This window comes from Miniopterus natalensis, chromosome 9, assembly GCF_054644295.1.
Source record: "Miniopterus natalensis isolate mMinNat1 chromosome 9, mMinNat1.hap1, whole genome shotgun sequence".
Lineage (NCBI taxonomy): Eukaryota > Metazoa > Chordata > Mammalia > Chiroptera > Miniopteridae > Miniopterus > Miniopterus natalensis.
This window is the reverse complement of record NC_142089.1, coordinates 32519995-32536285: the sequence shown is the minus strand read 5'-3', so window position 1 is coordinate 32536285 and position 16291 is coordinate 32519995. Positions and strand designations below refer to the sequence as shown.

Genomic DNA, 16291 nt, shown 5'->3' with positions numbered 1-16291 from the left:
AATCTTTCCTGTACAAAGTCAAGAACCCACATATTACAGGCCAGTCTGAGGCACACCCGCTCAGGGTCAGGCCTCTTTTCCGGTAACAGGGATTCAAGGAGGTTTCACAGAGGAGGTGATGCTGAGCTGAGAGCAGAGATGAGGAAAGTTTCTGCAGGTGGATGGAGGCTAGAGGGTAAGTTGGCATTTCAGGCAGTGGGAGCCCATATGCAGAGAGGCATGGAGGTGTACAACCACCAGCATGCTGGATACGGCAAGAGTAAGACCAGCGAGGTGGGCAAGGGCCAGAGGGCCTGACTGTATGTTGGCCTTCATCCTGCAGAAGATAGTCATGGACCTAAGGGCAAATTTGTCTCAGGAAGACCTGGGTTGCCAAGTGAAGGATTGATGGGGGAAGGCTGGGCTAAGAGATTGATAAGGAAATTGTTAGTGAGAGGCCAGAGGAGAGGGGAGATCTGAAGCCCAGTAGTGGAGATGCCAGTCTTGCTCATTAATGATACGAAGATGAGAGACAGCAGGGCTAAGGATGACACATGGAGGGCCATGAGCCTTCCAGGGCGAGGACTGTCTTTCCCTTCTAACTTGCCCATGTGCAGCAGAACACCTGATCCCTTTCCTCCAAACCCAGACCTTTCCCACACTTCCTTCTCCAGCCTGCTCCCTACGGTTCCCATTCTTAGTCTCCTCTCCATTATCTTTTCCCTTCTTGAGTGTAGAGCCTACTAAGTCCTTTTAAATTTGATTCCTATAAAACCCTGTGAAGTAAGAACCCATTTTACAGGTGATGATAGGGGAGGCTCAGAGAAGGGAAGTGACTTCCCAGTGCTCTTTGACCCAACTCATGACTGCTTGGTGGCCTTGGCCAGTAACTGAGTCTATTAGCCTTTGTTGAGTTTTGAGGCCACCCAGATCCAGAATATGATAACTGTCATTCATCAAGGCCACAACCAAACCTGAGTTCTAGCCAATGAGAGCAGCAGTGTCTCAGTGGAAAGGGCTGAGGCATGGGTAGGAGACCTTTGGAACTCACACTCTTGATTCCCTTGTGTGACCTTGGACAAGGCCCACCATCTGAGCCCTGTCCTCATACGCTGAATGTAGGCAATGAAGCTGGCCTCCCCTCCCCATAACTCTGTATGGCTACCCTGAGACTCAAAGGATGCATTGCTTGTGAACATTCTTGGCAATGGAAAAGGTTATGCAAAAGGACCATCCCCATATCCTACTCTCTCTACCCAGGATCCTGATGGCCTTGGCCTACCATTTATTGGAGGATAATTGTGTGGTCAACTTCATGGGCTCCTTATCTCCAGCAGGAGCTTAAATGTAGGTGCTCCTCAGGCTATGTCTCTTCCCACTCCACAGACTCACCCAGGGAACCTCACCTCACCCCTGTACACAGATGAGTCTCAAATCTGTTTCCATCTCAGATCCCTCTACTGAGCTCCACCCCTGTGCAGCCAGCCACCTGGGGTGTCTCTACTAACATGGCACACAAGGCCCTCAACTCACCACGTCTGGCCTGAATTCATCCCTCCCCAGACCTGCTGCTGGCTTGAGGGATCAGTCAAAGAGGGGGGACTCTGCTGACTCAGTCATCCATCCAGAAACCTGGGCACCTTCCTGTTCCTCCCCTTCCTTCATCAACCACCAGGTTCCGAAAATTCTCTTTCCTTAATCTCACACAGGTCTGATCCCCCTGTTCATCCCACACTACAGCACAGCACCTCCTCACCCTTCTGCTCTGAAGGCTCCAGCCAGGACTCCCCTCCGACGCTCTTGTCCACACAATTCCCCCAGCCGCTGCCCACCCTCGCATTACACTTGAGCAATCTTTCTACCACTCCTTTTCCTCATTGTTCCTTTGTATGCCCAGAACCAACGATGAAGGCTATGCTCCTTTCACTGATTTGTTGAACAAAGCAATGACTGTTGCAGACCCCAAGGCATCTCCCACAAGGAAACGCTCAGGAGACAGAGGTAAGCCACGTGGCATTTATTGTGAGCATGGCTGGGGCTGTAGCCTCCCCTGAGGAGGGCTGGGGGCTCAGGGACATCACTGCTTCAAGGACATCTTCCAGGAGCCCAGTGCCTGCATGATCCAGGACCGCCGCTGGTGGGAAGAGGGCAGGTTCTCACAGCTAGAGCTCCAGCGGTGGGTGGTGGCTGGGTCACACACCCACGTGTCCCCATATGGCCAGGAGTTCCGCCAGCAGCTGGCCAGGATGTTTTCCTGGGCCTGGGCCGCACAGATGCACACTGATGCTTCGGGGTCGTGTCTCAAGTTTTCCAGAACTGAGTCATGGGAAGGGAAGAGGCCACTTGTTAAGACCAGGTCCCCACATGGGTCTCATACCTCATGCTTCCTTCTCACTTCCACACCTTGACTTAGGCACCCTCTGCTCAGCCTCCCCTCATCTTACCTTCCTCCCAGCTCTTCAAATTGTTTACACTTCAAAGCCTGAAGCAAAACCTGCCTCCTCCAGGAAGCCTTCTTGAACTGCCCTGGCCTACCTTCAGCTTTCCCATCAGCTTTCCCATTTACAAAATTAATCTTCCCCCCTTAAGAATCTGAACTGCTTGCCCTGAACCAAATGGTTTTTGGTCTGGCTTTCTGAGCCTGGTTTCCTAGGCTATAAGTTCCCCTCGGATGGGGTGATAGCCTGTGTCTTGGTGACTACATGGTAGCTAACATGTAATCGAGCCTGCATAAAGGTGAACACATCTACCTCCTGACTCTGACAACTGAACTGAGCTGAGCTGAGTGAGGGTTCTTGCCTTGGGACCTATCCTTTCCCTTTCCTATGACCCATTGTGAGGCTACTCCTCTCACCGGCCCCCGAAATCTCACCAACGCAGCACACAGCTTACCAGTTTTCACTTCAGTCAGACGATCTTCCGTCATTATGTTATCCATGAAGGGGACCAGGGACCCTTGAGCATAATCCGAGAGGTGAGCACATCTACCTCCTGACTCTGACCTGCCCAATCCCACCCTCAGAGCAGCTCCCCCCACTCTTTCAGCCCCACAAACGAGAACACAAAAGGAGAACTTCATTTTGACCCTGTGACAGAGTCCCCAAGGGAGAGGTGGCAGGCTTGAAGGGCAGGGATGGCATCAGGACAGGGGCGGGTTGTGGACTGTAGCCAGTTCTGCCGGGCAGCCCCAGGTGGTCCCTTGATCAGACTGGCCCTTAATATCCTCAGACTTAGGGAGGTGCTGCCTCAGCTGCCCCTTCTCTGGGGAGTTTGAGCCACAATAACATGAAAGACACCGAGTGCCTGGCATACCTTCCAGGCAGGCAGTTGGCAGGGCCCTTGGAGGGGCTGACGCCCAGCTCCTCAGCAATATTGTTCAGCCCTGCCCTGCTCCCAGCCTGCGTGCCCAAAGTACCAGCAGATCCTGAAATGGCCTATACCTCTTGGAAGGCCTTTCCTACACCCTTTACGTGGCTAATTGTGATTATCTTTGAATATTCAGCTCAGCAGAGTTGCTCCTCCAGGAAATCATTCCTGCTCCTGCCCTGGAGCTAAGGTAAGCGTTTCTCAGGGTTCCCTTAGTCTAAGCAGGCCCCACATTCTGAGGACTCCCCCAGTCCCGGGCATGTCTCCTCTATCCCATCACTGATCACATTAACTGCCTCCCACCATAAGCATCACCTCCTGAGGGTTCCTTGTTTCTCTAGACTAAGCATAGTGACTGACACAGAGTAGAGGGTCACCATCATTTGCTAAATATACCACTGAAGGGATCCATGGATGACTGGATGGGTGAAAAACTGCAAATGAGTTGAGGAAACTCAAGGAAATATCACTTTACAAAGTGGGGGGCTGGGAGCATCACCCTCTCCAAGCTTCTTTGCAGCAGGGTTTCCTAGCCCTCAATGAAGGGTGTGTGGTTATTTGCGGGGGGAGGGGGAGGTAAGGTGGGAGGAGACATGCCCAGCATGTCATCAGAGGGTCCTGTGAGAGATTCAGGATGAGTGGAATCTGCTATTTGTTTTTTCCCCACAGAGGCAGAGGTTGGGATTGTGGGAAATAAAAATGAAGGTAACTAACACTGAGTGAGTACCTTGATGTGTCAGGCTTCACATGAAAAAAAAATTTAAAAAAATTCTCGTCCAGTCTGAAACCAGTTGATCCCCATCTCACAGATGAGAAAACTGAGCTCAGAAAGGGGATCAGGAAGCTGAGATCTGACTTCACTTTTCCACTGTGCCACTTGGCCCTCCTGCCACAATCAACGGCAGGCTCCTGCTGGGCCTAGACCCGAGCTGTGCTCCGGGGGGGAGCAGCAGTTCTGCTGTGTACAGTCACCAAGGTTGTGACCTGCACAGGGACTCCAGGCTGAATGCACCTTGTGGCCCACTTTCCAGGCAGTGAGCTTAGAGAAGATAAGACCTTTCTAATTTGCCCCACAACTATCTGATGGCCAACTCTCAAACCCAAGGGGAAGCATCCACCCAGGTGCCAAAAGGGCTGGCAGCTTCCTTCTAAGGGGAGAAAGCAAACTGGAGATGGTGCAGAGCTCCAGGAGCAGGGCTGGTTGTACCAGGGCAGGTTACCTATGAACATGACTGAGGACTTCCGGAGGGAGGCCCGGGAATTCTTGGCGTACTCCAGGCCCTGGCTGAGAAACGTGAAGGCGCTGTCTTGGTGGGTGTTCACCTGGGACAAAGAGAACCCAAGAGTGATGAGCCCTCATAGGGACTAATTATTCATCCACCCCTCCCAAAGCTAGGAGTGGTGACCCTGTCAGGCAGGCACGCCCAGCCCCTTGCCTCCTAAATATCTCTGCCTGAGCCCCCAGAGGCCAGGCCTCATCTTCTCTTAGCTGATTACAACAGTCACTTCAGTGGTCTTTCTGCCTTGCGTGTCTCCTCTTCTGATCCACCCCCCTACTGCAGCTGGAAGGAAAGTTCTAAAATATAAGTCCAGCCAGAGTTGAGAATACACATGGCATGTGAGGGGCATGATTGCTAAGGAGATAGGTCTGACCAAGGTGAAGAATCCAAGTTGCAGAGCAGTTGGGAATAAACTGGAGAGTGAGGAGGGTCTTAAAAGCCCTTAAAAACTAGACAAGAACAGGGCTTACTTATGTATTAGAAAATAGGTAGCCGGCATTCATTCTTTACAGGGCAAAGGCAAAGCAATGTTTTGGGCAAAATAGTCTGACAGTTGTGTTCAGGATGAGTTTGATCAGGTAGAAACTGGGGGCAGGCATCCTACTAAGAGGCTGTTGTTGCAAGAGATGAAGGGAAATCTGATCTGATCACTCCTCTGTTGACAATATGCATGTCAGGGAGGAAACTCCCGGGCCTGGCATGCAAAGCCTTCATGATCATGTTCCTTCTCGGCCTCAGCTTCCACCACTGCCTCCACCTGCCATGCACGTTATGCTCCAGTCCCAGGACATAGCCCAGCTCTCCCCAGATCTGTGCCTGGTACAAGCAATTGCTCCTGATTGCAGCGCCCTTTCCTCTCTTCTTCATCTGAATTCACTCTCGTGCCTTGAGGCTCAGCTCAGAGGCCACCTCCTCCCTGAAGCTTCTACAACCCTCAGGCGAGTTGATCCCACCCTTGATGTTTCTGCAGCATCTTGCACACTTTGCCATAGCACCTTGACATTGTGCTGCAATTATTTATACCTGTCTCTCCCACTGGGTTCTGAGCTCCCCAAAGAGTAGGAGCCATCTCACCCAACTAAGGGTCCTCAGCACCTTGGACAGGACTTGGCATGGTGCAGGTACCCAGAAAGTGTTGGATGGATGGATGGATGAATTAATTAACTGATGAATAAGTTACCACCACCTTCTAAAGCTAAGGCTAGAACTTCACCTTCACATTACCAAGGTTGTTGACACTTAGAGACTAAAGAAGAGACTGAGAATCCTGTGGGGTCTAACTAGGGGTCACAAGCTGGCAGCCCACGGGCCACAAGTAGCCAGCAAAGCAGTGACCAGCACAGTGTTTGAAGCAAGCTAAATTGACTGCTAATTAATGTCTTATAAAAATCTGGGTTTCTAGCTTTTCTGGTGAAACCAGGGGGCCTGGCAAGAGTGGCTGCACAGTGAGCTAGAGCGCTCTATTCAGGCTTTCAACAGGGACAGGCCCTCCGGGTTGCCACAGGCATGGCCACTGCCACACCATTCATGGCCACTATCTGCCCAGTCACTGGTCACCAGAGGTATTTGGATTAGTGCCCTGGCCAAACACTTCCTCCGGGCCTTTTTCTCTCTGTGTAAAATGATGGTAATAATATTAGACACTGGACTGAGAAGATCCTTAGCATTGCTGATAATGGTGGTGTCGAGCCCTTTTGTCAATTCTGGTAACAATCTGTATATATTTGTTAGGTTGGTATGGGGGTTGCTAACATGCTCTGTCCAGATCTCCTTTTGGGTGTGAAAAATTTATTCCCCCAGCTATAGGGATTGCCTTGGCTGGAGAAAACTTCTGACCCAAGGTCATGTCCTTTCCCAGGGTGGCTGGCATCCGGAGACAAGTGGACACAGGGATATAAAGACCTGACCCCCGGCCCCAATTGGAGAATCTTGCGTAGTGTTGGCTGAAGCCTCCCCTGAAACTACACTGAGCTTGACTTCTCCTCTACCACTCCTGCTCCCTGCCTGCCTTTCCGTAGGTGTTGACCCCAAGGGTGCTCCCTCATAAACCCCCTGCATGTTCATCTCTGTCTTGGAGCCTGCGTCCTGGGGAGCCCTGTCCCTGAAAACAGGGAAAGTAAATGGGAGTGGATGGCAAAGCTTCCTAAATGTTATGTGGGTGACCTAGGCTGGGTCCTGCAATTCAGCACTTGACTACCTTAGGATGTCCTCAGGTGTTACCTAGAAAGGGGGTTCTGTGGTTAAGTATGTTTGGGAAACCATAAATCAAACAACCGCAGAACATCTCCTTGGCACAGAACATCTCAGAGACTTTAATGAGCTCATGGCATTGCAGATATCCTAGAGGAAGATGACAATGCAGTGCTTCCCAAACTTATTTCAGAACTTCTCCTCTCCCCTGTAGGACATATCCATAGAACCAGTGTCACGAACAATACACCCAGGGAATTACTATTGTAGAAAAGGGAGCCAGTGAAGCCCTTCCAGCAAGATAAACAGATGCGTGTTTTAACCAGACCACTCTGCTGGCCTGGGTGGGGAATGGATTGGAGAAGATGAGGTTAAAGGCTGGGAGACCCACTAGATGGCTGGACCCATGTCCCAAATGAGGGACATCCACAACCTAAACTAAAGGCAATGACAGTGGGGACAGGGAAGGCAAAACAGATTCCGGAATATTTAGGATATTTAAGATTGATCCAATGTGGAAGGCGAGGGAGATGAAGGAGTCTAGGATGATTCTAGGTTTCAGCTTTGGGGATCTAGAGGGACATTGCAGAAGTGAAATGGGAAGGCCATAAGTCCAGGAGAGACATGCTGAGCTTGCAGGGCGTGTGGTTCAGCAAGGAGGTGTCTAGCAGGCCACTGGAAAGGGAACACTGGGAGGGAGGAGAGGAGTCAGAGAAGGAGATGGACATTCAGGAGCCCACAACTCATAGGTGGTGGTGGAATTGCCAGTCAGGATATTGAAAGAAGAGAAAAGGAAAGACTTGCCCGCCTCCAACATGCTCATAAGGGACCACTGTAGTCTTGGAAGCACTCACAAGGTAGTTGCAAATTTTGGTCACCGTCTGCTGCTGGCCATCCCAGGGCTTCCGGCTGTATGCTCTCTTGGGCAGCTCCCAAGCCATGAAGTAAGAACAGCGGAACAGGGTCTTCACACAGAACTGGGGACCAACAGAAAGAGAACATCAGAGCTGCGGAACTCCAGGACAGCCAGCAAATGTCCCAGAAGAAAGCTGTGTGAAACTGGATTTTGGAAAATCAATTCCTATTTGAAACGTTCAAGTGAAGCTGGTTCTTTGGAAGAGGACTCCTGACGTGGTGCTTTCGGAAAACACACTTCCCACGATAGATTGTTAGTGATTCTGGATCCGTTTCCATAAAGGGAGATGGGCCCGCAGGGCAGGTGCCCCGCACACTCACCTGGCCCACCTTGGTGTTGCTGTCTTGCATGGTCAGCAGCAGGGGCACCAAGGTGCTGGTCAGCTGCTCCTCCACGGCAGGGGTGCAGGGTGACCGCAGCTTCTGGACCACCTTGCCGTACAGGTTGATGCAGAAGGAGCGCACGTCGTCTCGTGACTGGGACAGACGCGGAGGCTCAGGCATGTTCCCTCCTCCAGGAGGCCGCCTGGGCCTCTGAGCCCCACATGGAGGCACCACAACCTTCCTTCCACTGAGTGGCCCTCCAGACACAGGACACAGAGAACAGCAGAGTCCACCTGGTGGGGCTGACCGGGGGCTGGCCTCCCCCTCACCCCGGAGCCTAAGTCCAGAGCTCCACCTGCTCTTCCCAGCCAGGGCTCCTGCTCACCTGAAAGGTGCCTTAGTGCCAGCTGGAAAAATGCCCCCCTCTGCCAGGACCAATAAAAATGCACCTCCTGTAGGTGCACCAGGAGCAATGGAGCAAGTCTCTGGAGAGAGCTCCCTCTGTGAGAGCCAATTAGAAAAGGACCTTTCCCTATACAAACCTATTACAAAAAGATGTGGACCAGTTGGAATGAGGTGCCCCTTCCTCTGGGCTGATTTGGCCCTGCCCAGGTCCCAGCTGGCCATGGAGGCGTTGCAGCCCACAGGGTAGTAAAGAGCCGCCCTCTATATGCCGACCCCCAGCCCTCCCACCTACAACCCCCCACCCCCGCGGGGTGCCTTACGTCACTGAAGTGTGGCAGCAGGACCTGCAGCATCTCCATATAGACCGAGCTGTCATTCAGTTTCCGGTCCTGCCCCTTGAAGATGGTCTTGAGGTTCTGTCCCGCCTCCATCACCAGCAGCCCGTCCACGCTCTTCAGGCCCTTCACCATGGAGGGCAGGAGGGCCTGCACCTTGGCAGTCTGTGAGGCAGGAGCATATGGGGTGGGGGCTCCTACCTGGACTAACAGGTGGGAGACCCAGCCTCTGATTCATGGAGAAGAGCTTGGTGGAACAAGTCCCACTTCCGGGCCTTTGCTGATGCCATCCCACTGGCCTGGATGCCCCCACTCAAGCTCTGCTGTCCCCAGAGCCCTCTTGGGCCTTGCTGACTCCTTCCTGGCCTGGATACCAGAGGCCCTTTGCTGTCTACTCCCTTCTTTGTGTTATTAGTTAGCTTTAGGTGTCTACATCCTGTCACTTCATCCCACTATACATACATATATATAAAATGAGCTGCAACAGTGACTGGGAGAAAAAAACAAAGCACTTTAAAAAATACTGATAATGCCCCGACAATCCTGGCCTTGGCTCCCTAGTCTGTAAAACTGGAATAATTACTCCCATGCCCAGCCCCACTTACACACACTGCCTTTAGGGTCATTGTGAAAAGTCTGCATTAGAAACTATTTCAAAAAGAATAAAGTAGTTAGGGAATTATTAAGAGATATCCCTTTTACAGACGGGGCAGCTGATTTTCTAGATGGGACAGAAATGGGGTCTGGTTCCAGCACCAGCATCTGAGAGTCAGTGACGGCCAGTTCCATCCTTCCTCCATCCCAGAGACAGGCTGGGCCGGGCTCGCCTCTGCCCTCGGCTCACCTTCTCAGTCTTGTGGGCCAGGATGACCAGGCCTCGGATGGACAGCACCTTCATGATGGGGTTGTGGTGGTTCAGGCCTTCCTCCATTCTCCCCAAAGAGTACTCCTCGGGAATCCGCCGCACCTGCTCCATCTGGAGGAGCTGAGGGAGTGATGGTAATTACTCCCCGTGTCCATGCACTGGTAGCACACGCTGATAACCAGGGGCTAAGTGTGGGGCCTGACCGATTACTGCCCAGTCAGCGCTGTCCAATGCAAGCCACATGCATAAGCTTAAATTTTCTAATAGCCACATTTAAAAAGGAAAAAGAAATAGGTAATATTAAATTTAGTAATACATTTTATTTAACCCAATATATCCAAAATATTATCATTTCAACATGTAATCAATATAAAAATTATTGATATATTTCACACTCAAACCTGGTGTGAATTTTATACTTACAACACATTTCAATTCAGACAGCTGCATTTCAAGGGCCCAATAGACCCCATGTGGCTGGTGGCCACTGTATTGGACAGCCTGGGTTTAGTTAGTGATAGCCACTGGCTCCCCTGGCTCCACCCAGCACTCAGTGGTGATGGCCTGGCCCTGTTTTTTCTGTCCACTCTTCTCGGTGAGCTGCCCACTCTGAGGATCTTCACTGCTACTCCTCGGGGAATAACTCCTAAGTATCGCCCTCTCAGCCTCTGTCCAGAGCTTCTGATTTAGAAAACCAGTAGTTCACCATACATCTCCACCGGATGTCCAGCACCTCACGTCAGAGCTGAACATGCCACTATCCAGCTCAGAGCCCCCATGGTCCCATTGCCTCTCACCGTCAACCCTAATTGCTCCGGGGCCTCACTCATGCCTGCCTTCCCTCTAGCCATTCTTACCATCTGCCAACTTCCGACTAAGCCGCCCTCTGCTCATGGAATGACCCAGGCTGTTTTGTCCCTTTGGTGTGGGCAGGATACCCTTCAGCCTGCCACCCACCTCCACTCTAGGCCTGCTTACCTTGCATGGCTCCATCCAGAACTTGGCCCTGGGAAGCCATGTGTGACAGTGACTCAGGCCTCACCTAGGCTGATGGTCCCTTCTCTGGGCCCCCTAGAGCCCTGAACACAAGACCTTAGTGCTCTCATCGGCTTATACATTTGCCTCCTGTGTCCTCATTGTAGGGTTAACACCACCAGCCACCCCCACCAGCCACAAACCAGGTATCGCTCTCATCTCCTTCCTCTCCCTCATTGTCCTCCTCACCCATCGTGACCACCAGTCTTCAGTTCCTGCCTAGTCGTCCTCAGAAACACTTCTGTACCTGTTCCCTTGCCTTACATCTACTGAGACTATTGAGACCATGTGTTTGCATCATGAGATGAGAGCGCACCTATAAGGGATACTCAGGCCTGCTCTGCACCAGGTTCTGTGCTGGGCACTAGAGACACAGAAAAGAGTAATGCTAATAATAATAAGAGCAACAGAGCCGAGTCACAGAAAGCACTTCCTATGTTCTGGCACTGTTCTGAGTGCTTTATAGAAACTCACTAAAACTCCCAGTCCAGCTGGAGAGGCAGGAAAGATGCAAGGAGTGCCCTGAATGCCATGCTGCCTCCTGCCCATCTGGCAAACTTTGCTTACCGATCAAGGCCCAGCCCAAATGGCGCCTCCTCCAGGAAGCCTTCTTTAATTGAGCCTCCTGCCTCTGAGTCCCACTGTATAGACCCTGGTGATAGCCCTGACCCCCTGCATGACAACCAGCAGGTCAAAAGAGGCACACAAGGGTGGGTTAAGAGAGCTGGTTTTGCAAGTGTCCATCAACAGATGAATGGATGCACAAAATGTGGTCTGTACACACTACAGAATATGATTTAGCCTTAAAAAGGAATGAAATTCTGACCCATGGTGCAACATGGATGAACCTTAAAACATTACATTAAGTGAAATAAGCCAGATAGTGTATGATTCTACTTATGTAAAACCTAGAATAGACAGGTTCACAGACACAGAAGGCAGACCAGTGGTCGCCAGGCCCAGGAGAGGGGGGCTGGGGAGTTTCAGGTCAGGAAGGAAGATGAAGAAGTTGTGGAGATGGATGGTGGTGATGGTTACACAACAGTGAGGATGTACTGAGTGCCGCCGAGCTGTACACTTAAAAATGGTCCAAATGGTAACTTTGTGATATATAGGGTGGGGCAAAAGTACGTTTACAGTTTGTATGGAAAATAACACAATAATAAATAATATAATCTCTGTTTCATGTACTCACAATTATAAACCTACTTTTGCCACACCCTGTATTTATTTTCACACACACAAACTAAATAGAGTGTGTGTTTTAAGAGCCCAGATGTCTCGGTTTGAATCCTGGATCTGTCCCTTACAAGCTGCAAGGACTTAGGAAAGTTACTTAAATCTGTGCCTCACTTTCCTCCTCTGAATTGGGGGATAGAATAGTACCTGCATCATAGGACTGTGTGAGCATTACATGAATCAATATGTGTGAAGCTCTTAGAATGTGCCTGGGAAACAGTAAGTGCTCAGTAAATGTTCTGTTATTATAGGTGAGTCTCATCTCCTGGGTCTGACCCTATCAATCTCCTGGCTCATCTTTCCATAACAACCCCTCCCAGTACCCCCCCCACACACACACACACTCAGCTTAGATGTCACTTACTCCAGGAAGCCCTCCCTGATGCTCCCCACCACTTCAAGTCTCCTGTTCTCCCACCACAGCCTGGTAAACCCCCATCACAACACACATCACTCTATGGCACCCGTGTTATAACAGAGCTGTCCTCTGCCTCCTCTGTTGCGCCAAGAATTCATTGAGAGCAGGGCAGAGTCAAATTTATATTTGTATCTCCATTCTGGCGCCTGGCACACACAAGTGCCCGGCAAAGAATAGTGGTTGCCTGGGGCACGAAGGGGTCTGAGAAGAGTGGAATGGGGTGAAGGAGTGGAGAGAGGAGGAGCAAAGGAGGGAAGAGGGAGCTATTCATATTCAAGAGGAATCGTGCTCACGAAAGACTGTAAACTGTTAAGTGCTGTTTGCACAGGAGAAAAGGCCAGTAATGTGAACTGAGGCCTATGCTCAGGGGAAGGCCTGGGAGCCGCTCCCACCCTGCACCCAGTGCCCGGTTGGTACCTCCACGAAGAAGGCCGTGGCAGTGATCTTGTGCTTCTCGTCGCCTCGCTCCAGGAGCGGGATGAGCAGGTAGAGGATGCGGCACAGCTCCTGGCAGGAGTAGCGCACCATGGCCCTGGGGTGGGGAAGGGGCAGCAGTCCCTCAGCTCGCCAGCCCAGGGGGACCTGCTGGGTGGGAGCCTGGCCATGAGGCTCAAAACTATGGCCCAGACAGGGAGGGTCCCCTGGGTTCCTGCGTTCCCAAGATTTTCCACCTGGACAGGATCTTATTTTCACAGATAAGGAGACAGAGGCTCCAAGTGTAGCCTGCCCAGGGTCACCGAGCTGGGAAAATGGCAGGGCTGGAGCCCCAGCCCAGGGCTCTCCACTCCAGCTGCCTTGTTCATTGTACAAGTCAGTGATTCTCCAACAAGCCCCTGGAGGATTGTGATGCTCGCTCAAGTCTGAGGACCACTGCACTACGCTCCATTCATCATGAATCCAGAGAGTGTGGCAGCCGTGCAGAGTCTGCAGCAAGACAGCCTGGGTTCAGATCTTGGCCCCACCACTAGCTGTGTGACTTTGGCAAGTCACCTAACTTCTCTGCTACTGCGTTTCCTCCTGGGTAACACTGGGACAATAATAGTGATATTTCATCAGTCATGGTGAGAATTAAATGGAATAATCCACACATATACAGCCCTTGGCATGGTGCCTTAAGCACAGTAAGTGCTCAGTAAATGTGGACTCCGAGGCCACACTCTGAACTGTTCAGCCATCCCATCATTTCTGCTCTAGTGTGGGAACTACACTCAGACTGCAGTGAGAAAAGCTCTTCATAAATCATCGAAGCGCTCTGCGGTTGCCAGGCACTGTGATAACCACACTTCGCCTCCGTAGAGCGTGGGCCGTCTCTCACATCTGTGTCGCCTACCCGCCGAGGTAGACGATACTCCGCTGGTTTCAGGGAAGACAGGATAGACTGGGGGATGCAAACCCAAGTCTCTCTGAAGATGCTGAGGTCTCTCCCTTCCCTCGGACCCCTGCCCCACGGTCCCTGGCCTCACCTTGCCAGCAGGGACACTCCTCGGTGGTGGTTCTCCGCCTGCCCCATGAGCTCCCAGCCGCCCTGCTCATCCAGAAAGGTGGCCTCGTATGAGCAGCCCATCTTCAGCAGCAGGGTTTTCACCACTTTGACCACCCAGCTGCCAAGACAAGGGGGCTGAGACCTCATGTTGCCCCGCCCCCCACAGGCTGTACCTCCCTCCGCCCAGGCCTCTCCCACCGTCAGCTCCCATTTGATGCTACCTGTTAGCTAGTGGTGTTCAGTGTACCCACAAAGAGTGGCTTTTCAACAATCATTAGCTTTGAGAGCAAGAGTAAACAGAAGCAAAATTTCCTCCCTTTGGAGCCAGTGCTTTACCCTCCCTTTTCCCCTGAGCTTCTTTACTGGAAGCCTCCCAGTCCTGCCACACGCTCGCCCTCCACCCCCTATCAAGCCCATGGCTGGGGCAGTCCTTTCTGCTCATTTGGACACAGTCTCCCGTCCAACCTCGAGTCCTTCATCCACTCAGGATGCTTCAGTAGTGAGTTCCAAACCTAGACGCACAACAAAAGTCCCCGGGGAGCATGTACAACCTGGGGACTGACCAGACTGGGCCCCCGGCCTCTGTGCTTCTGAAGCCCCTGGGTGAGCTTGAGAAGCCCTGCTCTGAGCGAGCAGGAGGAGGGCGCTGCCAGGGACTGTCATCCTACTGCACGCCTGGCACAGTGCTGGGTGTTCACCGATGTATATTGGATATGTATATGTATATGCGTGTGTGTATATGTATGGATATATATATACATTTATGTGTGCATTTGTGCATAAAACTTTATTAAAATGAAAACCGACAATGTGTGGAATAAAGTTTACATTTAAACAGTGTTTTCTGGAAACCCAAGCCCTTGCTTTAAGAGTTTATGACGCAGTTACATGGACACACCTCAGATGATACTGGGAGCTGGTGGTTCTCATGATCCAAGACAGAGCGTCAGAGCATTTTGGAACTCCGGTAATGTTCAGGAATTGGCTCAATTTTCATGTTTTTGGTTTCGTAATGAATATTAGTCCAATGTGAAATTTCAAGCTTCTCCGGAGCCCAGAACATTCAGAATCATGCAAGCTTTGTGCAGATGCTTTAAAACGTGCTCACAACAGCCCCTCAGCAGCAACACCTCCAGAGTGTGAAGTTGTACACGCGCACACACATGCACATGCACACACATACATGCATGTGCGCACACACACACAAAGGACAGGACAGAGGGGGGCAGGCTCCAGGTGTTGTCCACCCTAAGAGCCCAGGGCTCCCCCTCCTCACTCTCCCATCCACTCTCCTCCCTCGCCCCAGCAGCTCCCAGCACTGGCTGAATGGCTCAGCTGAGATGTACCCATTTTTGTTCAGAGAAGGAAGGTTATATCTTCCATTTCAGGCATTAGCACCTTTAACTAAAACAGAATGAGCCACCTGCGTATGCTGTCTGCTATGATTTGACCACCCTCCCCTCCAGGGTGTCTCCATCTCCAGGGGCAGTCGGTCACCTTCTCACTGATGGGGTTGGGGACAGCGTTGAGCTCAGGGCCCAGGAGCTCCACAGGAAACAACCTGACTTTGAGGCTTCAGATAGTCACAGCTTTTATCCAGGCTGCTGGTCCTCATCTGTGCCACCAAACGAATGTAGATCTAGGCCAAAGCTCTGAACAAAGAGCTGCATCATTTGTCATTTGTCTTCTCCCATTTCACCACTTCCTCAGTAAGGCTCCAAAGTTTAATGAATTGACCCTCCTCATCTCCCTTCTTCCCATCTGACTCCCAAAGGCCAGCCTGCGCTGCTTTGTAAAAAGGCAGAGGTCCACCGTTGGGAGGAAGCTGCGGGGAAGGAGGTACATTTCCTTTGGCTCCCCAAGCTCTGCAAGCTTCACCTGCCTGGAAGGTTCTCAGCTTTCCCCAGCAAAGTGGAGCGAGGTTTGCCCAGTCCCTGACAAGGATTCAACATGGAGCTACTTCAAAGCCCGAGGCTGCTGCAGGGCATAGAAGCCGGACTTCATGGGATGTATGATCAGGCTGTTTATCTGTGGGGTCCAGTCCAGCGGGAACCCCCCCTTCAAACCCAAGTCCATGTGACAGGGCTGGCATCCACGCTCATCGCCTCCTCCACTCTCCTTACGGAAGGTGCGACAATCTCTGTGCACTTGGCAGTCTCATCTGCAGTTCCCATTCCATCACCGATGACCCACTCGGCTTCCACACCCCAGCGTCTTAGTTTCTTGTGGCTGCCCTAACAAACTACCACATACCTGGTGGCTTAAAAGAATGGGAATTTATTCTCTCACAGTTCTGAACACCAGAAGCCCAAAATCCAGTTGTCAGCAGGGCTCTGCAAGTCTAGGAGAATCCATCCTTGCCCCTTCCTGCTTCCGGAGGCTCGTGCTGTTCCTGGGCCTGTGGCTGCATCACTCCGATCTCTGCCTCTCCTCACGTGGCCTTCCCCTGTGTGTCTT

General features: G+C 51.6%; 1 protein-coding gene across 1 annotated transcript in view; it reads right to left on the bottom strand.

The window, feature by feature from the left end:
* Positions 1 to 2056: 2056 nt before the first annotated feature.
* The window catches only part of MROH7 (maestro heat like repeat family member 7), a 36542-nt gene continuing 22307 nt past the window's right edge, over positions 2057 to 16291 (bottom strand). Inside the window, exons 14-22 of the mRNA XM_016204527.2 lie at positions 13815 to 13952; positions 12769 to 12883; positions 9639 to 9779; positions 8780 to 8959; positions 8052 to 8207; positions 7670 to 7792; positions 4566 to 4668; positions 2872 to 2934; positions 2057 to 2295 (exon numbers count right to left, since the gene is read on the bottom strand). Coding sequence (XP_016060013.2) covers positions 2057 to 2295; positions 2872 to 2934; positions 4566 to 4668; positions 7670 to 7792; positions 8052 to 8207; positions 8780 to 8959; positions 9639 to 9779; positions 12769 to 12883; positions 13815 to 13952 — 1258 coding nt within the window. The remainder of the gene's footprint in view (positions 2296 to 2871; positions 2935 to 4565; positions 4669 to 7669; positions 7793 to 8051; positions 8208 to 8779; positions 8960 to 9638; positions 9780 to 12768; positions 12884 to 13814; positions 13953 to 16291) is intronic.